This window comes from Thermobia domestica, chromosome 11 (assembly GCF_964235325.1).
Source record: "Thermobia domestica chromosome 11, izTheDome1.hap1.1, whole genome shotgun sequence".
NCBI classification, from domain to species: domain Eukaryota; kingdom Metazoa; phylum Arthropoda; class Insecta; order Zygentoma; family Lepismatidae; genus Thermobia; species Thermobia domestica.
The window spans coordinates 128081372-128105793 of record NC_137464.1 but is presented as its reverse complement, the minus strand read 5'-3'; the positions used below and the strand labels follow the sequence as shown (position 1 = coordinate 128105793).

At 36.1% G+C, this 24422-nt stretch overlaps 1 protein-coding gene across 2 annotated transcripts in view; it reads left to right on the top strand.

Annotated features, from left to right (window-relative positions):
• spn-E (tudor domain containing 9 protein spindle E) overlaps window positions 1-24422 on the top strand; it is a 383336-nt gene that overhangs the window by 215665 nt on the left and 143249 nt on the right. For both annotated transcript variants that reach the window (XM_081731120.1, XM_081731119.1), the window contains exons 13-14: window positions 536-754; window positions 21277-21503. In XM_081731120.1, the coding sequence (XP_081587246.1) occupies window positions 536-754; window positions 21277-21503 (446 nt within the window). The remainder of the gene's footprint in view (window positions 1-535; window positions 755-21276; window positions 21504-24422) is intronic.

The following is a 24422-nucleotide window of genomic DNA, read 5'->3' as shown; positions in this document are numbered from 1 at the left end:
GCTAAGGCAGTCAGTTTTTTAAAAGTCGAAAGATGTTTCTACTTTTTGAAAATCAAAAATCAGCAGAAAATTGTACGTCTTTTTTGAAAGTAATAAAGCAGCCTTATTTAGCTTTCAGAACAAAGCAAGAAGTGTAAATGGAACCTAGAGACTAATTAGTTCTAAGAATTCGGAATAATATCTCCTAACATTCTTCTGTTAAAATTTTATAACAGTTGTATTAGTAGTTCGTCAATGGATTATATTTTTAGATCAATTAATTCATTTCTAAAGAAAAATCTCGTTTCTGTGCTTAACAAATTAATTACCCGTTATAAGTAATTGATAAATCAATTCATCCAAGCGCTTCTTATTTTGAAGTTTTCGAAATAATGATGTGTCTTTTAAGTATTCAACAAGAAAAATTTTAGATATTTATAATTTTGTGCACCATTTGAAATTCTATTTGTTAACATATGATTGTAATGGTACGTTATATATTTTTCCTTTAGACTGTAGATAGTGAAACTCAGGGATGTCTTTCTTGTGTTTATAGGTTTGGGCTGATCTTCATAAAACTGGACAATTCAGAAGATCTGGCGGTGGAGGAGAAAAAGTATGGGGAAAGCGAATGTATCTTCAGGTTCGAGTATTGAGAGAAGTAGATGCTCTTGTAAAGGATATTACGATGAGATTAAAGAATTTAGGAATAGAAGAAGGAGGAGGACAAACACGTGTTCCCTTGGACGATGTTGAGAAGCCATTAGTTCTTAAGGTTATTTTAAATATAATACATACAACTTCTAAATACTATAGTCATCACAAGAGTTAGGTTGTTTAATTAGTATTTGCGCGGATATTGGCCGCACTGCTTTCCGTAAATTTGGCTTGAAAAATCAAGGTGCATCCTATAATCGAGACTTTTGCCCTCAGATCATAAATCGCCAATTTCAAAATGACATGTACACGTATCTTGTGGGTTGAAATTAGTACCATTACAAGTTAGTGCAGTTATTTTTGTAAACCATCGAATACTTTTTTTTTTAAATATAAAAAAAAAAAAAAAAAAATAGCGGAATAACTTACTTTGTTTGCAAAAATTGCCATCTTCATTGGGTACCGGTAACACCTTACACTGGCACAAAAAAGTACTTGTACACATAATACTTTTATTAACAGAAATACGTATCTTTGTTATACAGTATATATAATATATACAATATATTTATATACAGTAGCTGTTCTTGAAAAAAGCAACTTTGTTTCGCAGAACTGCGTCAGTTTGTTTGTATCCACCCAAATCAAACAATCACTTGCCACCATCTCAGCATCACTAGCGTCTGATTCTTCACCCTCGCTAGACAATCCAGAATGCTGCTCAGTCACTACACAAAGAAGGTCAGCCATAATCCAACGGCACACAGACATACGTTGCAAACGGCCTCCTGGCGTCGAAGTTGCTTTGTTCATGATATAGTTCGTATAGAATTATCTTACACTAGCTTTGAATGGATGACCTACACACATATCCAAAGGCTGCAACACACTTGTCATGCCGCCAGGAATAATCATGGGTCACAATTTCCTTCTTGCAGGTTTTGTTTCCCTTGATCACCAGTGTACCCGCGAAAACTATCCAACAGAAGCATTGATTTTGAGCGAAGAAGAGCTCCTAACCGCTTATTCCACACTGCCGAAATCCAGTCTAGGATCAGTTCCTCTGTCATCCATCCATCCACCCTCATGAGCTCTTACAATAATACCAGCTGGGAAACTTTTTCCCGTGGGGAGGGTTTATCAATTAAAAACCACATACGGTGGCAATTTTCGTCCATCAGCCTCTCAACATCTCTCTGCACCGCTGCTCTTCAGTACCACATGAACGTATTTGCATACTACATTCTCCTACATTATTTACGGTAGTGCTGTTCAGCATATCAAAGTAGACTGGCGTTTGATGTGCGTTCTCTATTTGGGAATGTGATTTTTTTTTTTTTTTTTTTTTTCTCAAAGTTGAATCACGTAACGATGAAAAGGTATCAACCTGTTTTCGTGAGCTTGAGGCAACTTTTGCGCAATTGTAGTTCTGCGACGAACAGATACATTATTTCGTTGCGTAAATCGCCGAACCCACCCATACGAAACTTTAAATTCCATTAGTGAAATGTTTCTTTTACGTGGTATTTTGTAGCCTTCGAATTGAATAATTTCAGTTGTAACGGCATATCCACATTTCCTGTTTTGAACTACAAAATCAAGCGAGTCTTTTTCCACATCTGGATATTTGCACTTTGTCCTCGAAATGAACATCGACCTTTCGATCTATTTTACGAGTTTCTCTTCACTTGCACACCGCCGTTTTTTATACATCAAATCTGTGTCCAGCTTCGCGCTTTCCATGCTCCTTTGTATTGCTGATAACTTGAAGTTTAAATTTCGTTGTGTAAATAGTACGTTCCTTTCTCATCGTCACTCACAAACCGAACGATTAACTTTTCTCGAATAAATCAACTTTGAACTTCCTTACGCTGTCGCTTAAATTAGTCACGTTACCAGGCCTCCTGATACGCAAAAGTTGTTTTGTTGGTAGTGAGTCATCCTTAGTTATGCGGACTTGAAGAAGGTGACGGAGAGAGATGCAACTCAAAGTACTCTCTAATTGAACTTTCTCGAATTTAGTCGTGCGGCCTATATTCGCGCAAATACGATACTTCAATAGTATTTTCTTCTTTCCTCTTGTGAGATAAATATTCAGTTTCATAAACAGACTGTACAGATGGTAACAAAATAATGATAAAACCTGAAGAAAATTCAACTTACCTGATTAATAACTGTATGGAATCATCGTTTGCCAGCAGAAAGCTCTGTTTCGTTGTGAAATGGAGGCATATACATGAGGAATGTTTCCATACGTACATTGTACTATTTCTTATGCAGTGTAACATAGTTCCGTCAGTAAGAATGGACGAATATAAAATATGAATGGACAACTGATCGTAGATCTTTAATAATACTGTGGTGTGGGAATTGGACAAGGCACGGGAGGTCTTGTAATTCATCCCGATGCTCCTGAAACCATGCCTTAACAGCTCCAGTAATGAGTTGCCTCATTGTTATGTTGGAAAATTGCGTCATTGGTGGTAAACATAATCTGAACCATACACGTGACCACGTAAAATGTCCAGTAATCATTAGCAGGAATGATTTGTCTTGTAAACGTAAACCCAGAACTTCCCGAATACGAGAGGATGGCAGTTTAGTTGATCATTGGGTCGCCGCCATGTTTGACGATAGGGAGGAGACACTTCAGAGCTCCATGGTCTGTGGTGACAATTTCTTAAATGCTTGACAGTTCCTCACAGAGAGGCTTCTGGCCATTACTGACTTCTGCCTATGTAGTTTTTCTATGAGTTCTGTAAGCCTTCATCATATTGGATACTGTTTCTCGTGACACACCTAGATACATTTGCACCAAGGGCAAATCCGTTATTGGCTCATTGAAACAGAGATATCTTCCATTTTGCATTACCACCGTCTGCTGACTTCAACACGCCTCCATTTTTCCTCGCCTGATGTACTCGCATCCTCAGTGTCACCACCTCACGAATCTTTGCAAACTAAAAGATTTCCTTTATTTTGATAGGGGACATGGTGGCTCACTGGTAGAGCGCTTACCTCTGATGCTGTGTCCCAGGTCCGATCTCCGGACAAGTAAGTTTGTGGTAAACAACATCGTGTCCGTCGGTTTTCTTGGGATATTTCCACTTTCTCCCACATTCTCATGCCACTAATTATGCTACCATCATTCACTTACCTCAATCATTCATCTCCCTCAGCCCAAAGGACATAATTGTGGAAAAGTTAAGCTGAAAGCTTTCATTTTCATTTTTTCCATTATTTTGATAACCATCTGTAATTAATGATAATAGCAGATAACTTTGAAATGTAGCTTCTTTGTTGCTTGTTTGAAATGGGTTTTTCTTTAGCACGGCGTCAAATCATGCCCATTGACCGCAGTTACTCATATAGAGGCTCACTTCTGTACATGGAGTTCATGGTTGGACCCAGTTCGCGTCAAATGCGCTTTATGATGGACAACTGTGTGCGGGTTTTTTCTCCCAGGGTCCCTTGGTGCGTAACCATGGTACATTAAATCCCAAATGGGAATCTTGCCTGATTATGTTGGTAGATTTTAGTTATGCAGCACTTTTATTTAAGTGTGCTGCATAACTAAATTCTATCAACATATGCAGACAAGATTCCCATTTGGGATTTAAAGATAAATTCAGCAGTCTCCACTTAGCTTTATCGGAGTAGAAAGGGGTATTAAAAACAAGTTCAACCGGGAAAGAAACAACTCGTTCCTAAACGAGAGTTCGAGGTTTGCGATGACCACAACTGCTCGCTGCATTTGCTAATAAACACTCATAAGGATGTATCCACCTTTTCGATTTACTCTCCCGCCATTCAAACAGTTCCTCTACCTTCTGCGTGACGATGACGTAGAAACATTCTCACGACAGTGAGACTCCTTTTATATCACATTCGTCGATAGAAAGGAAAAGCATAAGATCTCAACTGTTTCGAAGGAAAAATGTTAACACAGAAACATAAATAGGACGTGCTGAGAATTTTAACGCGTAGCTATTTTATGTATTTTCTTACCAAGTACTTAGACGTTCAATTTGGGGCATTTGAAATTGTGTTTCGGATAGATGAACCGGACTTTTGATCTGGCTCTTGTACTGTCCAGATCTAATATATGAATTTAAATGTATGCCACATTTAATACTTTAAGGAACAACTTAATTATATTGAAACATGAGCACTCAGTACAAAAATTACACATTAGAAAATGACTGTTACAAGTTTGTTTCCACAGTTTGTATGCAAATTCTAGAATTAGAAAATGTTCTTGTTATAATCCTGATCACTGTGTAAGATAAGTCTTGTGGCCATCACTCTTACATTACTGAATGTGTCTCTAACAAGGAAACTTACGGAAGTGTAACTCACCGATTTGAATGGAATTTTGCAGATTTGTAGAACATCGAAAAATAATCGACATGCATTTTTTTATTTATTTATTTATTTTGGCAATGGTGCGGGTTTAAGGGTAGAAACAACCTTTAGAACGTTAGGTAAGGTCTTGAAGCATAGGCAGTAAACAATCATTTAATGTATAAGAAAACATACTGTTGGAGGGGGGGGGGGAAGAGACCGATGATTCAGAATCTGACGTCAAAATTAGAAAATTTAAAATGGCGGATCCAATATGGTGATTACAATTACAAAAGTCTTCTGGTCTGGTTGCAGTTAGCCAAGAACAATCGTTGGCAGGCAGGCAGGAGTTACTGCGAGAAGATTGCAGACCGATTTGAAACCCCTTTCTGTACTTATTTTAATGGTATGTTTGATTAAAGTTGAGTCTCTGCACCTCTCACTATTCGGGGTGCTTATTTAAAGTGAGTCTCCTCACCTCTTATTATTCGGGGTGCTTATTTAAATGATTTATAGTATATTTAAGTCCTGAGTTAAAAATCAAAAGAGTATCTCAAAATAGAAACCATTCCTGCAGGAACAAGTGGATTCAGCACCTTGATGTATTCTTCTTTAAGCCCTGGAAAAACTTCTTGCGACATTTTTCTGACATTGTCATTCTCCATAACATAAATTTACATATCAGTAATAATATAATTAAGGTCCAATCACTGATTCATAATCAGTTTTCTTCTCCCACATTTGCAAATATTATTAGGTATATGTTGTACAAAACCGGTTATTTGGAATAAAAACCACCTGCGTTTGATAATCCCATAACATTTTATTTCAAAGATTGTGCAGCATTTTGCAATTTGTGCGCAGTTATTGCTGTAATAAGGTGTGCGTTGTGTAAACTATGTTTATGCTCCACACATCTTTTTACGGAACATCATTACTGTAAAACGTTTTCTTAATAAATGCATAATTATAACAATTGAAGATATATGAAACTTTGACATACTGACATGCGAGGGGACTCACTATAAACAAGCATCCCGCACCGTAACAGGTGTAGAGACTCAATTTTAATCAAGCATCTCGTTAAAATAAGTACAGAAAGATGTTTCAGATCGTTCTGCAACCTTCCCGCGGTAACCCCTGCCAAATATAATTGTTTTCGGCTAACTGCAGACCATTTCAGACCAGAAGACTTTTGTAATTGTAATCACCATATTAGATCCGCCATTTTGAATTTTCTAATATTGATGTCAGATTCTGAATCAGCTGTCCTAACCCCCCCCCCCCCTGGCAGTATGTTTTCTTGTACATTAAATGATTGTTTTCTGTCTATGCTTCAAGACCACCCCTTACGTTCAAAGGGTTGTTTCTACCCTTAAACCCGCACCATTGCCGAAATAATAATAATAATAATAATAATAAAATATAAAAAAAACACGTGTCGATTATTTTTCGATGTTCTACAAGTCTACAAAGTTTTATTCAAATCGGTGAGTGATACTTCCGTAAATCTCCTTGTGAGATAAACATTTTATCCATAAAAGTTTAGTCTGTCTCTGAAGTTAACTTTTTAGATTAACATTTATAAAATATGCATTTTATATAATCTTTGATAATGTAACGCTTTTCTCAATGTTTCATTGTTGCTCCCGTGCCATAGAAAAAAAAAGGTTCTTTAACGTAATCTTTTGTCGTGCGGAACGTACATGGACATCTCATGTGCCTCTGCAGCTTGATTGTTTGGTTGGTTCGGATTTTAACATGCCTTTTGAGCACTGAATTATTTGACACGAACTTCCGCCTTATCGTCATGTCCCACCAGGAATGTTGTTGATTTCAGTTTAGAGTCCCTTTCACCAAAGAGACTATATGAGACGTAGACCTACTGATTAACGTGGAAATCGAAACACATGAGCTCGGCTGGGAATCAAACCCGCGTCTTGCGCCGAACGTGCATATGCATTCTATATAACAATAAGGAAAGCGTGTGTGTGCAGCGTTTCTCTTGGAAAATTGCCAAATTGTGAGGTGTAAGTGGTCGGATTAGAATCACAATCTAAATCGGTTTTTTAATTTGTATCCGAGATCGGGAATTGAATGTAAATTGGAGATATAGTTCTTTTGATTCCAGAGTGTTAATAGATAAGTAGTTACCCATCTCTTTCCAGCTTTCGAATCATATCAATACTGGTAAGTGAAAAGTATAGGTAACATACCGAAAGAGAACATTTATATTTCTTCACACGTAATTTCAGTGAAATTAGGGTTGTCATCCTTTCGGCGTTTGCCGGGCTTGTCGGGCATCTTGTGATTTTTCGATATGTTTCGACGTCATTTGAATTATTTTTGAATAGTCTGGCATTTAATCATTTCTATTTGTTCAATATTTTGCTTTAAAAACTAGTACGTTTCTGAATTGGTTAGAAAGCTGTCCTTCATTGGTTTTTAATCAAATCTTTATTAAAATTGATTCTCGAAAATGTGTCGAAGTCCAAACTTCAAATTTAATCTAATCTAACTCGAGAACTAAAAGCCTGCACATCATAGTAATCCATTTGAGTACAACTTTGTAAAGATTTATAACCATGCCAAGCTAGATTCAGTTCGATGAGTTTGGTTAAATTTGTACTGTATAACTCCTCTTGATCTTTCAGAAGATAATCTGTTGAAGACGAAACTATAAATAATAGAAGTTTTTAAACCGTTTGCGTTATGTAAGTAGTTAAGCATATAGCCTAGGCCTAATAACTCATTCATTATATGTCCTTATCTTATATGAGTTCTTAGTGTAGAATGAAAATTTAACTCTTGCTGAAGAGTAGTGATGGGCATTTTTCAGAATTAACAATAGCGTTGAAATCTCCAGTGAACTTTATCAACTTATCAACTTTATTTTGCGATTTTAGCAGTATGGTAATGCAGCGAGTAAAGAGTGTTTTCTTCAATCAATGCTTAGTGAAAAAAAAGGCTCATTAATACAATCAGTTACGGGATCTGTCATTGAACTAAAATGTACGTAGTTTCATGCACATGAATTATGAAGAATTTTACAAATACTTGTTGCAACAACATAATGTATTATTTCTGTCAAAAAATGCTGGCTGGGGCAAGTACAATTCTGATCCAGGAACCAATGCAAATTCAACATCATCCAGCTTTTTAGTAAAAAGTCAGCTATTTTCTAAAAGAATGTCCACTGTTCGACAATTTTGATGTAATAATCTTACAAAATCGAAGAAGAAAGAATGAAATGAGAGCAAATATTGACCAGTTGGTAAGTGTATTTAATTTCGGTAACTCGGAATGAACCTAAATGGACGATATTTTTCTGAAAATCGGAAATTTTTCAACCTGTCTAATTTTAAACCAGAGAACGTACTAGTATTACTTAAGCAATGCACACGAATGCACATGCACTAACACCAGGACTGGATTAAAGGAGGGGCTTAGGGGGGCTATAGCCCCGGGCCTCCAGGTGAATAGGGGCCTCCAGTCTGATCAAAATCTCAACTGGCTTTCTAAAAAGAATCATTGAAGATATAATTATCATCATAAAATATGACCAAAAATATTAAACATATTCCCTTAAATTTCCTACTGTACTTTGACAGAAATTTATTAGGTGAAGTCAGCAGGGGCCACATATTTTTTCTAGCCTCGGTCCTCCAGATAACTTAATCCAGCCCTGACTAACACCTTACGTACTACGGAAAAGCATTAGAAAAATGAAAATATTTCTATTCTCTTCACAGTTAATCTATCTTAAACCAGGCTCTTAATGTGTTATCTTGCAATACGAAAACTGAAGTGACGTTCTATTAAAACAAAGATTCTTCTTCTCTTGTAAACTTTAAAATTCCTTTCACGTAGCACGAGTGCGCAACAATCCGAACAGTGGAGAGAGTGCATTAAATTGATATGGCTATGCATTCTTATGGCTGTGTGGAACCTGGGTACATCATTGCGGTCCAGAGTCCAATCAACATCGCATGCAGTGTTGCATCATGATCTTCACCCCTGAAGAAATTCAAGATAATGCAATAAGCTGGCAAGATTATGGCAACACTTTTTTTTTTTTTTCTGGGAGGGGGTATAGTAAGGGCATACCGTTCATTGATTATCTCCAGGGTCCAACGACAATTACAAGTGACTATTATTCACAATTGATTCCAAAAGTTAGGAAGGCAATCAAGGAGAAACGCAAAGGGATGCTACACATGAAAGTGCTGCTGCTGCAGGACCATGCTTCTACTCACTAAAATCACCTTACCTCCACCGCTATTGCCGATGCCGGGTCCCTACTCTCCAGATCTTGCCCCAAGTGACTTTCACCTGTTCCCGCGAGGAAAAAAAGCTTGCCAACGATGAGCATGTTATGCAGGTTGTCGAAGAATGGCTTCCAGCACAGCCGTCGATTTTTTTAAAACTGGTATTCATGCTCTAGAACATTGTTGGTAGAAGTGCATTATAGTGAGAGTGGACTATGTGGGGAAAATGGAAATCTTCTATATTAGGAATTATTGAGTACTCCTCGTAATATCATTCAACACTGCCTACATTGTCTAATTCACCTAAATATACCGATTTTCCACCCTATAGAACGTAAAAGGGGGGTCGGTTGACAACTCCTATCCATGAAATTTTGCCATTGTCGTCTCCCGCGCTGTACGGAAAATATCTCACAAGGATACAAATGGTTGTTGCCGCTCTGATGGTAAAAGGCCTGATGGCATGACCTTGGTACCGTGGAAAAATGGAAAAGCACTAGTCTGGGATTTCACATGTTCCGATACGTTTGCTCCTTCCAACTTACCCCATTCTTCAATTCAGGCAGGTCTCGTCGCCGCTCACAGAGAATCAGACAAAAGACTAAAATACTCAAACCTATTGGACAAATATTGGTTTGTAACAGTAGCAATAGAAACCAGTGGGTCTTGGGGTCACGAAGGATTTAATTTAATTAATGAAGTTGGTCATCGAATAGCAATCAAAACTGGTGACCCCCGAGCTACTGCATTCCTTTTCCAACGTATCAGCATCGCCATCCAGCGCGGGAATGTGTCATCGATCTTAGGCACATTACCTCCTGGTAAAGAACTGGACGAGATTTTTCTTCTATAACACACAATAAGACGGAAGGAGACATATCCGAGGAGGCTGACAACCACTTTGACTATGTTCATGAAGAATGTTTTGAATCCAGTTTGGATAAATATGCATTGTTTTCTACTTTTAAATTAGAATTAAAAATATACATGTGGTTAGATTTATTTAGGATGTATTTTTGCGAAACCAAATCATTCAACACGTCTTCAAAATTTGGCAATATTTTTGGTGAACTTTTGGTGTTTGACGTTTTCTCAAGCGTGCGTTCGAAAGACGGCTCCACGAATCGTATACCGAAATCTTTCGATGTATCAGAGGTAAAGCAAAACATGTCTGTGATTGGTGTAGAGCCCAGACTTCGCGAGTCGTTATGGTCACTGCAGTTAAAGGGAGAAAACATTGTATTTACGAAGAGCGCAAACAATAGGAGTACAGACATGCCAACACCTTACAAAGTAAACAAAAGTTTCCAGTGCATCACTAAGGTCTGGCGCTGATATTAATTATGCAGCAAATTGGCACAGTGGTGACGGAACTGGTTTTGTCTTCTCCATCTGTAGACTAGAACAGTGATGGGCAAACTACGGCCCACGGGCCAGATGCCACCGGCTGAAGCATTCTATCAAGTCCATAATATGAGTCCTGATCTACAGAATTTAACTTCACTTCTGAAAATCCGTGAATCCCACTGTAATCATTATAGTGAGAAACTTGTAGAAATGCTGTACAAATTTCATTTACCACTTCCACTTTATAGTCTTTCAATCATAGGGCTTAGTATTACAAGAAGTTATTTTTTTTTAACAAAATGTATAGGCCACCTAATTGTTGTTTTTCTTTAAATATTGTCCCACCAAAGTGTGTTTATTTTTTCTTTTGTCTCCTTCCTAAATAAGTTTTCCCATTACTGGAATAACACCCAAGCCCTGTGCAAACCACTTTCGAGGTTCACCCCTCCTCCAGGGATCTGTAGAATCGTTGCTACCACCTGCTTGCTTGATAATATTATTAGCACTGTGGGTTTACTTAACAGTATGCATGCTTGCGATAGAAGAACACAAATTTATCGAATTAAAAAATTGGCGATATATAAAAAAAGTTGGATCATTATATAACAGTTAAGAAGCAGTTCTTATCAACAAACGGAACAAATAACCATTATGGCAACCAAGTTTTGCTTCTCATCGTTCTCTCTAACTAGACCCGATACAAAGAATGTATTGATTTTATTATATTAAAGTCAGATATACGAGGGGTGTTCAAATGGAAAGGTGAAAGATGACACTGAGGGTATAATCGAAGTCTTTGTTTAAAAGTAATTACCAGACGCCTGAGCACAACTATCGCATGTATTATGAGCCGAAGGATTCCCTGTTCCCAGAAATCCTGTGACTATGATAGCAGCCAGTCCTCCACTGTGTCTTTCAGTTCTCGTCCAAGTTCAAGCACTTGCCTTTGAGATGTCTTTTTAGCGGACCAAACAGATGGAAATCGCAGTGAGATATGTCCAAACTGTAGGGCGGATGCTCAAGCTGCTCCCACTTCAACTTGTTCAGTACACTTTGTGTGACCTGCGAGACGTGTGGACAAGCGTAATCGTAGAGCAGAATCACTCCACTTTCTCACTGACTTGTCGGACACACAGTCTCTCCCGTATACAGCCACCGTCCGGCGATGAATATCGACCGATCAAACTCCTTCCCCAGTCAGAAATCGGATAATACCTCGCTGCTCCTCAATCGTCGAATTTTTCATTGTGAACGCCATTATTTCCTGACACGCACTGCCGATTCAATTCGACTTGGACGGAACACATAATTGCCTGATTTTCCCGTGCATCATGTGAGAGGCACCCACGCATGGGCACAACCAGGTCGGACACTAAATTCTCTTCTTAGATGTCGCAGTACTTTATTCCAAAGTGACATATTCTTATTTCAACATACGACGTTTGGTTTCTACGACGTTTCGTGCATTTTCATTTGAAAATTCCTTGTATATATGACCTCGAAGTACAAGACTTAACAATGAGACTGTGAATGCACCTTTGGTATACGTGGTCCCGCACACATTATCAATAATTGCACATAACCCCCATTACCGCCATTGTATGTCCTTCGTGACAGATTGTTTGTGATTATGGGTTCAAGTCAGTTATGCTAAGTTCAAACGTTATAAAATCCCATCTTGTGATGTAGAAATTCCCATTTTGCTCTTGAATTTCCCATATTATGCTAATTATAAATTCACAAAACTTGCAAAGTAAGAAAAACAGAAGTACTAAATGTTATTTTCTGTGATATATAATTAATTATCCGCAAATATCGATTTTCTACGTTTATCAAATAGTTTTAAAGAACGATTTTCCTTGGAAGAAGGAATTTAATATGTTGAGAAAAACAAACATATTTTGTTTTCAAGACTTATTATTTCTGCCACTTCTTTGTGCCATCATCATCTACTGGATGTAACGACAAAAAATAATATGAAAATAACAAGAAAAGGAAATAAAAAGAAAAATCCTCATTTCCCAGTATTTTTTTTTTTTTTTTTTTCAATGGCAGAGCACAATTTCCGTTTGTTGGGAGCCCACAGCAGTTTTTAAAAGACATTTCCACTCTAGTATGTGCTTTCTGGTAGCATAAAATTACAATTACGCTGATTTCAGATTGAAGATTTACTAGGCTATTTTCGGTCTATAAAATAATTGTTGGCGTCGATAAGGTGTAAAAATCACACGTAAACCTACGCTGCCAATTTCGACGAAAACTTACTTTATCCTTTTTCTAAGAACGAATGTTAAAAAAATCCTACAATATGGAAGTACTTCATAAGTTGTTATCATTGGTTCCAAGTTTTAGTGGCGGTAGTTGCTTCAAACCCGAGCAATGCGTTTTGGATATTACATCAGTGTGTCACTTGTCATATAGCCTAGGTGCTAAAAAGGGAGATTTAACTGCAACCAATCGATCAATGAGCGTCGTAAACCATTGGTAATCAAGAATAATTGCGATTCGAACCGTAGTGCTGATGAAATGTCATTATAAAAGCCCTCTGTCTTGCCGTAAATCTCCGTGGGTTGTAATGTTAGGACGTTTATCGTTATACAAGCACCTAAATTAACTTCTTTTTTTAAAAAAGAAAATCTCTTCTACATGAAAACTTATGTCAACTTTCCATTTTTAATATGAAGTTTTCCTTTTAACTAGCATCCTCCCGGTTTCACCGCAATTTACCTATTACATGTCTAGGTTCTACTCTATGACATCATCCTCATTATAATTATCGGTTATACCTAGGTATCTTCCAGTCCTTTGCAATTCTTTCTCTTTTCCAATTCCCTCTATGTCCATTTCATTACTTTTCTTTCCTCAGTTTTCGATTCGTTTCTAAAACAATGTCAGATGGTCATTTTGTACTTTTTACTTTCGAACGACGGAGAGAAAGTATGGCGATCATGGAAAAAAAAAAATCGAGAACTCAACGGATTTACATCTTTTGTGAACCCTACATATCGAAAATGTGATTTTTCGATATACGTCCGTCCGTCCGTTCGCTAAGTTTTCTTCAAATTAGAGTAGTTTACTGAAGAGTAAATATCGAAAAACACGATTTTCTCAAAAATGGCTCCAACATTTCTTTTAATGTTTCATAAATTAATATTTAATTAAGAACCCTATATTGTGGTATAACACATCTGCGACAGGTAGTTTATTCTTGGGGTTGAGCTTTTTATCAATGGTTTTCTCAAAAACTGCTCAATCGATTTTATTCGTATTTCATAAATAAGTATTTCATGAATAATCTGGCAATATGGCATAAGTCATTTGACCTGAAGAAGTATACGAGGGATAGTTTATTGTTGTGGTGAGTTGTTTATCGACGATTTTCACAAAAATGTCCCAGGCGATTTTGTTGATAATTCATAAATATTTCTTCAACAACCCTATATTGTGGTAAAAGTCATTTCCCTGGGAAAAATCTACTAGGGGTAGTTTATTCTTGTTTTTTTGGCTACTTTTAGTTTTAAAAAAACGACTTAAGCAATTTCATAAATAAGTGTTTCATTAATAATCTAATAACACGGAATAACTTATTTTTCCTGAAAAATCCACAAGGGGTAGTTTACTCTGGGTTGTTAGTTTTTTTCCTGACAATTTTCTCAAATGACTCAGACTATTTTGTTCAAGTTTCGTAAATAAATGTTTCATTAATAACCTAAAAATATGGCTAAACTCGCATGATTGAAAATGATCCACAATATGTAGTTTACTCTTGGGGTGAGATCTTTTAACGATTTTTTTTTAAAAAATGGCTCAGGGGATTTTGTTAATATTGCAAAAGCAATTATTTTGTTAATTGCTCTAAGATTCAGTATGACATACGTCTAATGGAAATATCTGAAGGGGTTGTACACTTTCTGGGAGGAAGGGTGAATTTTCTTTAATCGAAGTTTTCCAAGAAAGATTATTTTATTCCTATTTCCCCAATACAAGTTTCAATAGGAACTGTGGCCTACCACAGTTTCGGAAATTGGAGCGACAAAGTGTAGTGCTGTGGCCCGTGCCTTTTTAAAAAATAAAGGGTATAACTTCTCCCCACTCCTTGTTTATCAAATCAGAATTCTGTCCTTATTAGTTACTCAAGACGATAATTTTATCATCTTCATTACTGTTTCTGTTGTTTTCTTAAGGTTTAGTTCATAAGCATTAAGCATTATTTTTATAATCATGCATCAAATTAAGCAATGATGTAATTTTCAGACGCGGTCGTGAGATTTATAATTAATAAATTCCTACTGCTGGTTTTCATTGTATCTAAATCAGTGATATAGCTAAGATATTTATTTGGGATTTCCACTTTATATTGAAAATAAAAAGAGTTATCGAACACACATTACAGTGCGAGCTATCATCCTCGCCTTACTAATGTATTTCCAAAGTCCTGACCTGTTTGCTGGTGACGTCGCCGGGAATCTATCTTGAAGCAGCTTTGACAATGAGTATTATATACGATATATATGGTATACTCGTATATCATTCAGACTAAACAGAAAAACACTGTCAACGTTTAACACCGGACGCCTTATAGTGTGGAGTGGAAACGGCTGGAGCGATTGTAATAAATCCGAGATTATAGATTGAAATCCTTGTATTTCCAACGACTGTCCTTTTTCTGTTGTTGTATCTTTATCATGCAAAGTTTTACTCATCGTAAGAAATTATTTTTTGAGTTATTATTATTGTTATTAGAGTCCATTATTATTCCAGTTACTATGCTTCATACGCTTATACAGTATTTCGTTCTCTGTCGTATTTAGGGATGGGCACGAGTCGAGCTAAAACTCGACTCGACTCGAAACTCGAAGCGAATTCTTCGGTTGTTGGAACAAAAAAACGAAGACGTTTATGACTGCTACGCAGTGACGACACTAGAGGGGACCAGGGGCGCCTTCTGATCACGTCCTCCTTCCGTCCTTGTGATACCTCCCCCCCCCCCCCGGCATGCTGTATTATCATACAGCAGTTTTTCGGTACACAAAAATATAACTGGGTTTCCAAAAATGTATCTGCCTATTCACACACACCCCTTCCTCCAAGAAAGTAAAGCTGGTGTCGTCACTGCTCCTACGGTACGTGTTTCGCAAAAAGTACAGAAAGCTAGTTATAAGGTATCCGAACTTACCGTTAAGACCAATAGATCACACAGTACAGCTGAAACGTTGTTAATGCTACTTGTAAAAAGATGGTGAAAAGAGTCCTAGGCTCAGCTAATAGTGAAATTCCAAACTTCCTCTCTCAGCTGACAACCAGTCTCCCAGTTCGTGTTCAGCTAGGTAAGGGCACGAAACATATAATTGTGTTATTGAACGGACTTATTGAGCTGCAGTTCGTAGAAGAAGAGACTATAACAGAGGCCAGATGTTGTATTGATGTCATTCTCAGTTATTTAAGTTTGTTTCGTGGAGCTATCGGTCCAATTTTTTATTTTATGAATGTCAGTGTTTGTCTGCATCGTACAGCTGCCGTGGCCGCGCTCCTTGAGGAAGAGGATATTCATAAAATCTGATGGCCAGCGTATTTCCTGAAGTTCAATCCCATAGAGCATGCTTAGGATGTTCTAGGGAGACGTGTTGCCGAACGTATACCTCCACCAAGTACTCCTCTAGACTTTCGACAAACCCTCACGGAGGAGTGGAAGGCCCTGCAACAAGAACTGCTTGCCAATCGTTCCTAGTATGCCACGTCGATGTCAGTAGTGCGTTTCTCTTCGAGGAGAGCATATTCTATACTGAGTCCTGCATGTGAATGCTCTACTGTCCTAGTCTTTTTGCATTCTGGACATGAGGTTCGACATAAGATACGGTTTCCTTAAATCTGGCAGTATTTGATACACTGTTTTAGTGCAGACACTCCATGAATAAAATGACTATAGTGTTACCTCTGTATTCTATTGCTGACCCTAACCGACATTCGTACGCGCCTTTGGCGTGGGAGACCCGGGTTCGATTCCCGGCGGGAGCTCATGTGGTTCGGATTCCACGTTAATCTGTAGGTCCCCATCTCATATAGCCTCGCTGCTAAAAGGGACGCTAAACTAAAATCAACTCAAAATCAACCTAACCGACATTCATGAAACCTAGTATATGAGGTTCTTAGGTAACTTTAAGTTTGGGGCACGAGTGTATTATTTTCCTTACAACTTTCTAAAAGGTTTATGAATTTGGTGTGTACATGAACTTAAAGTAAAAATGAAAACTTGCATTAAATACATACCTACACATAAAGATAAACACAACTGTTAAAATAATACCCCATACAAAATGATTTGGACGCAAGATTTAACCTTACAGAAATAAAACAGTAAAGAATGTCTTGTAATCATGCTACAATTGCTTTTAATCCAAGTGTTACGGTTACTGTAATTTATGTCAAATGCTTCATGTTGTAATATACTTTATGAATGCCATGTTTCAGTGGTGAGTAAGGGCGTCATTTCAGATCATGTTAGATTTTAGCGGGGAGAGGTGGAGCAAGATCATTCATTGACATAAGAATTTCATGTTTTATATAATATATTAGTATACGATTTATTGAATGGTCTATATTTGTAAAAACTAGGAGTGAAAATTACCCTCTATGCCCTACCAAAAAGTTGTTCCTGGTGGTGTTAAATTTTAATAAAGTCACTTAAAAATTTGGCATTCTTAATAGATATCATTTATTATTATTTTCGTTTACATGTTATTAATGATCAGAGTAACCTTAGTCTCCTCTTAAGAATATAGAACAGAGTAGAACGTGAAATATTTATAGAATACTCGTATTCATGATATAAAGCTAAATCTGCTGATACCTGAGTTGATTAAGTTATGATAAAAAGGCAACTGAAACTTTTTTCAAACCGAAATGATCAACAAAACTTTTAAATACATTTTTCTTAGGTATTCTTCTGTTAGAAAGTAATTGAATTATCCAATGCTCCATAATGGACTAACATTTTATGATAAAGGAAAACATTCCTGTAAACACTAAAATGAGGAAACGTGTGAGCGCGTCGTGACACGGGTTCTTCTGAAGCTCTAAGCTACTCAATCGAGAAATATGAAAATGTATAAAAAGTAAAAGAACAATAGCTCCTCATAACATACAAAAGGTTACCGGATGAGCACAGAATAACTCCATATAAGCATGGGCGTCTCTTAAATGTTATAATTGAAGGGTACAATAAAAGCATTATAATGATTGTAGACTTAACAAAATTTATGTTGAAATGGTAAAGCAATTGGATGGATATTTGAATTAAAAGCTAGTAAGTTTCAATATTTACACTTCCAAACTATGTTATGCACAAATATCGGAAGTCTTACAGAACGGCTATACCCGTCCTTCCGTTTGTCGACAGGGATTAGTGAAAAAATGGTGAAATATATAGAGAAGTGGTTTTCGAAAATAGATTCAGCGTCTCAAGAATAGGCACCATCCGTTAATCTGCTATTGAAGTCTTAAGTAGTTTAATCCGCTATTGAAGTCTTAAGTAGTTTAATCCGCTATTGAAGTCTTAAGTGGTAAAACTCAACCTTATGCAGTCTCAACATTGATCGCCTTAAAACTAACACAGTAATAACAGTAATAATCAAAGCTCTTTTCAAATGACAAGTTACATGGCCTTGAGAAGACTTTATGCTAAATCCAATAGCAGTGAAGCGTCGTTATCATTTTGGGGCAGGTGACAGTATATAGACACACGGACTTTTCGTACTACTATGATTATTGTCAATGCTAGATGAGCTACTTGGAAACATCTCGTATCATTGGCTACCACTCATGTAACTTCTCAGTTGAAAAGAGCTGCAGAACACGTTGTTGTTTTTTCGGGAATCAATTCAATGTTTGAAAGAATATAGAATTTTAATCCATATGGTATTAAAACCGAAAGCATTATAAATTTACTATTATTTCCGGTTTTAATATTGATATCCATAAAAAATAAAACCTGTAAGATATATCGAAAACCAGTTTTTTAATCGATTCAGCGTCCCAAGATAGATTCCTTTTTACTTCGTTAATATCCTGTTCAAACAGAAATGGTAGAAATTAAGCGTTTCTGGTATCATTGATTGGCATCAAACAAAAGCTGTACTAGACATTGACAAATAGTTTCCAGAAATCGATTCAGTGTCTCAAAAAAAAGAATCTGTATTTCTTAACTATAATTCGAAATTGTAATATTTTACTACTGTTTCCGGTTTCAAAATTTATGTACACTCATGTCCAAAATGATTGTCGCATATCTATATCTGTCTTCTTGTAAGAATATAATTTGATAATGATTTTACAGAATACTTTTAATACTGATACTATGTGTATAATCGGGAAATGTACATTTGTGGTAAATTTCATAGGAAAAGAAGTATAAGTACGAAAAGTAGCATGAGTAAAACAAAATATTGCTAAATAGACAGGAAAGTTTTATTTTCGTCTTATTGTTCTTATTTACTGCTCTTTTGACATGAAATTTCACATATATGTCTTTGTCGATTATACAGATACTAACATTTATAAGAAATACCAGGCGAATTCGTTCTCAAATTATATTCCTACAACAACATATGTATAGACATGCGACAATATTTTTGGACATGTGTGTACAGAGAGAGAGAGAGAGAGAGAGAGAGTGAGTGAGTGAGTGAGTGAGTGAGTGTAAGAGAGTAAGAGAGAGTAAGATATAGAAAGAAGTGATTTCTGGAATCTATTATGCGGCTGAAGAATAGACATAATCCGCTCTGATAAGCCTCCATTCAAACTGGAAGTGATAGAAGTCAACCGTATCTGGTTTCAAGATTAATCGCTATAGAATAAAAGCGGCAATATATAACGACAAGTTGTTTTCTGGAATGGATTGAGCACGTCAAGGAAATATATCATCACCCGTGTCTGTCTGCTGAAACCATAGTAATATACTTTTCTTAGATAAGAACCTACATGAGCAGTAGCCAATGATACGCGATATTTCTAGGTACTGCGACAGGTATTGACAAAAATCATACTAGTGCGAAATTCCGTGTGTCTATATACTGTCATCTGCCCCAAATTGACTACGTAGCTTCGCTCTATTGAAGGAGCAGAAAACTTTCTCAAAGCTATTTAACTTGACATTTGAAAAGAGCTATAATTAAGGTTTCAATATCGATCTCCATACAGAGAGAAACCCGTAAGGTATATGAAGAGGCGGTTTTCTGAAATTGATTCGCCATCCCAAGAATAGGTCCCATTTCCTCCGTTAACGCTTTTCTAAAACCGGAAGTAGCACAAATAAACCTTTTACGGTTTCAACACTGATTACCATAGAACGAACGCAGTAACAGATAGCGACAGGCGGTTTTCTAGAATTAATTGAGTATTTCAAGAAAATATCCCATCTTCACTCTTTCTCTATTAAACCGGAAATGGTAAAGAAATTACTACAGCTTCCAGAGTCAGTATTGATCCCTATTGAGATAAAACTGAAAGATATATATGAGAATCGGTTTTCTGTGATCGATTCAAGGTCTCAAAGATCCATCCCATTTTTGACGAATTTTAATAGGAAGTAGTCAAAGTAGACAATTTCTGGTTTTAACGTTAATCTCAATACAGGAAAAATGGAAATAGATAGCGAAAAGCAGTTTTCTGTATTCGATTCATCGTCCCAAGAATATATTTTTTTCACTCTTATCTTGGCACTAAAAGCGAAACCAGTAAAACCGAATACTACTTCCGGCTTTATTGTTGATCTATATAGAGCAAAAACGATAATATATAGGGAACTTTTTGTTGTGTATTCAGCGTCCGAAAAACATGTTATCTCTAATCTTATTCCTCTATTGTAATCGAAAGTTATATATCTCCTGCAACCGGTTTTAAGATTGAATGTGCGTAGTTTCAAAGTCTACCGTATTCACATTGTGAAACGAAATACAGTTTTTGTCTCTACTACAGTATTATATAATTCATTATAGCTCTTCGCCACAAGTATACCACGTGAAACGAATTTTCGTCATTGCGATTCTCAGCAATTTTATCGTCCTGATACGCGAATTGTCAGCTTTAATACCAAATGTACTCTATCATGTAAACGTTCCGTAATTCCTACGGTTCTTTTGAGCATTCAAATAACACAGCCTTGCTCTTCTGTCATATTCCAACTCTTCCACTCCATAATACTCAGCCATTATAACTTTGCAGATATTTAGTTCTTCACATGTTCTATCAAATTCACTATATCTCATTTCACAACTCATTTATTTCATTCGGATTCTTTATTTATTAGTAAAATAGTAAAAATTTACGTTATGATGTACTTTTATGTTGTGAATAAAATTTTCAAGACCTTATATAAAATATCAAGTAATGAATATTCGTGAAGATGTAGCTAACCTGAAAACAAGTAACATATTTCAGCACTTTGTATTTTCATTTTAAAGGCTATGGTAAATATGATGAAAATGTAGATTTTTTTTAAAAAAGTTCTGAGAGAGTTACGTTATTGGAGCTCAGTCCCAATATTTGAGAAGATGGTAATTTGCAAGTATTTTTTGTTTAACTGGGAGTTTTTTCCTGTCTACTTCTTCATTTATGAATTCTTATTTCTGCTTTTGCTGTAGTTTATTCTAGTTCTACAACTGCTCAAATCATTCCATTTGTATAGGTAGTAATAGCTGGTGCCTTCTATCCAAATTACTTTGGTAGAGGAGCTCAAGGTGGTCAAATTAATGAACAAGAAGCTGTTCGCCAGTTAGTTGGTAGAGATCCCTGTAATACTGTTTTCTTGCAAGGAATGCCAATGAATCAACCAGGAGAACTATACGTTAAAACTATAAAAGAAGCTTTAAAGGATTGTGGATCCAATATGATAGTTTCTTTCGACGGTACAAGGTAATTAATTGTCTTTAAGTTTTGTTTTTAATTTTCTGTCTTATAATTCTAAATAGTATGTGTAGTAGAAATAATTATTGGTTTTGATAAAACATTGGGTGTCTCCAAAGGAAGAAAATTACACAAAGATTTAGTTTTGATAAAAGCGTTTGTTGAAGAATAGCAAAATAAAAGATTTTGCAATACTAATTATTGTAATATCTTCCTGAATGAATGTTCTTATGCAAGAATGCAATTTAAACTCTAATTTATCCTGAGCACGTAGGTAATTATTTATGATTAATACAATAGAATTTATATATGAAACTCCTTTCAGTTAATGAAAGTGAAAATTGTAGTGGTCTTGTCATCAGTTAAACATTTAAGACAAAATTATTGGAGAAGATGAAAATATTGGAATATTGTTGTTGTTTAAACACTTATTAATAACAAGTATTATGCAAGTGATATACAAATATTGATCTTCGATGTTTGTTGGCGATAGACATCGAGAAACTTTATTGATAGATAAATAGATATCTGTGCCAGAACTGAAAGAAAACAGAAAAGTGAGTCCACTATCTTAGACTAAAACAGTAATAAGCACGTATTATTACTATTATTATTTATCTCGTGTATTCCGTTATGAAAAAAAAAAAAATGGATCTGGTGGATTGTAGATGTCTAGAGCTCAAAATCAAGTTTTTAATTCTCTAAGTGTTCATGTAGGCATGACAAATTAAACTGACAAAGGAGGCAAAACATGGTGGAAAATATCACGTCGAATTCTATTCTAGTGGGTGAATTGTTCAATTTTGTTCTCGCATAAACCAATCAAATTAAAAGAGTCCACTACAAGGTTTGCGAAAACAGATCACTGTTGCAGTATGAATAATTTTATTTTATTGACATTAACAAAATTACACAAAATAGTTGATTGTTTTGTAATATAGACTCGAGAGTTGACAGGATGCCGTTATTATGATAGGTACAGATAAAAGAGAGTTGGATTTAATTAAACAATACGTAAGAAGAAAGTCATATAAGGGGGAAAATCACATATATTATAACTAATGTGTTAAAATAATTCTGCTTCATTTATGTATTCGAAAGCTTTGAAGATTTCTGATTACTTATTTTAAATATTTGTGCTCAATATTAGCGTATTTTCAGAGCTACTTATTCAATAATCACTATACAAAAGCACCGGATGCAAAGTGAGGAACGTTTTTTCCATTAAATATGGTCGAACTTTGAAATAAATAAATAAATTAAAAAAAGAAAAACTTTGCATCCGGTATTTTGAATTCCTGTCCAAACTTCATATTTCTATATTTCGGCCATAGTCGCGTACACTACTACCGCAAACTGGAAGAAATTATTGATACATTATGTAGAATTAAACCTTGTAACAACAAAACATTCCAAGTGTTCAAGAAGCACTGAAATATGTAACAGTTAACAGTTCAACAGTTCGAACTATATCCATTAAGGTGTAAAATGTAGTTTTTGGAAGATTTGTCTTGTTTAAGATATTTTCACGTCTCATTAACTTTACATGGTGTCCACTATTTCCTTGGAATAATCCAATTCTGTATGTTCAGCTATGTACAAAATTTCTTCTAGTTATTGAAATAGTACTCGTGTCTTTCCTTTACAAGATTCACAGTATAACTACATGTGCTTGTTGAGTGCAGAACACTTTTATTGGAAGATAGTGATGTGTAACATTTTACGATTTAAATAAAATCCTACATACATATGTATAAAATGAACAAATTAAATTATGGTCTTAATAAGTCCTTTATTTAGTTCTTGATTATGCAGTTCCATCGGTAATCCAAATTTCTTCGTTTACATTAAGTTTAAAATTTCTTATGCAGATGATAAACGATTCAAATACGTTCCTTTTGTAGTGAGCTACGTACAAGAAACGTACTACCATTCTAACAATGTATTATACAGCCCTCAAATGTACTTCTAGGTCTAAATGATGAGATAAGGGAGTCGTTGGAGCTGAGGACCCTTATAAAGTTCTTATGGGAAAGTCATAAATGTCATATAACCTACAAAGGAAATTCATATAGAGATGTGCCAAACACTGGGAGAGAAATGTTCTTCATACGTCTGTGTAAAAACCTGAATATCACGTTTTAAGACTGGCCGTTCCACGGTAGAAGATGAGCCCTGCAACAAATGACTGTCAACCTCAACAGACCAGCAAACATGCGATGCTGTCCATGGGCAGATTTCTTGAGGACCATCGAATATCTATCTCCAGATAGTTAGTTACCTAGATACTGAGCATCTCCAGGGAGCGAGTTTGTTATATTATTACCACAGTCTTAAACATGCGCAAGCTTTCAGCAAAATGGGTGCTGAAACTTTTGAGTACGGATCAAAAGAAGGAACACGTCGAAGCACCCAAAGCCATCTTGGTCCATTTTGAAAAGACAAATGACTTTTTGGCTAGATTAGTGACAGGCTCCATATTTATGGCCCCAAAACCAAGGAACAGTCAAAGGAATGGCGCCATAGTGTCTCCCGCCCCAAAAAGTCCCGTATCCAGAAATCGGCCAAAAAAGTCCTGGCGTCCGTTTCCTGGGACAAAGATGGAATTATAATGGTGGACTACCTACCGAATGGCGCCTCTATTACCAGAGAGTATTATGCTAATATTCTAGACCAGCTGAAAGAGGCAATTAAATTTTCAATACATCAGACACTTTTTTTTTTTTTTTTTTTTTTTTAAATATAGAAATCACTTAATGAAATATAAAAATTACGAAAAAGAATCAATTATTTACGTTACAAAGCCAACGCATTGTAAGACGCAAAACATACTGAACAATGCACGGGGAGGAAAGGAAAGCGCTGCTTAACTCGCTCAGAAACGTCATTACGAAGTGTGGCGGAAACGCACGAAGCGCTGACTGCATG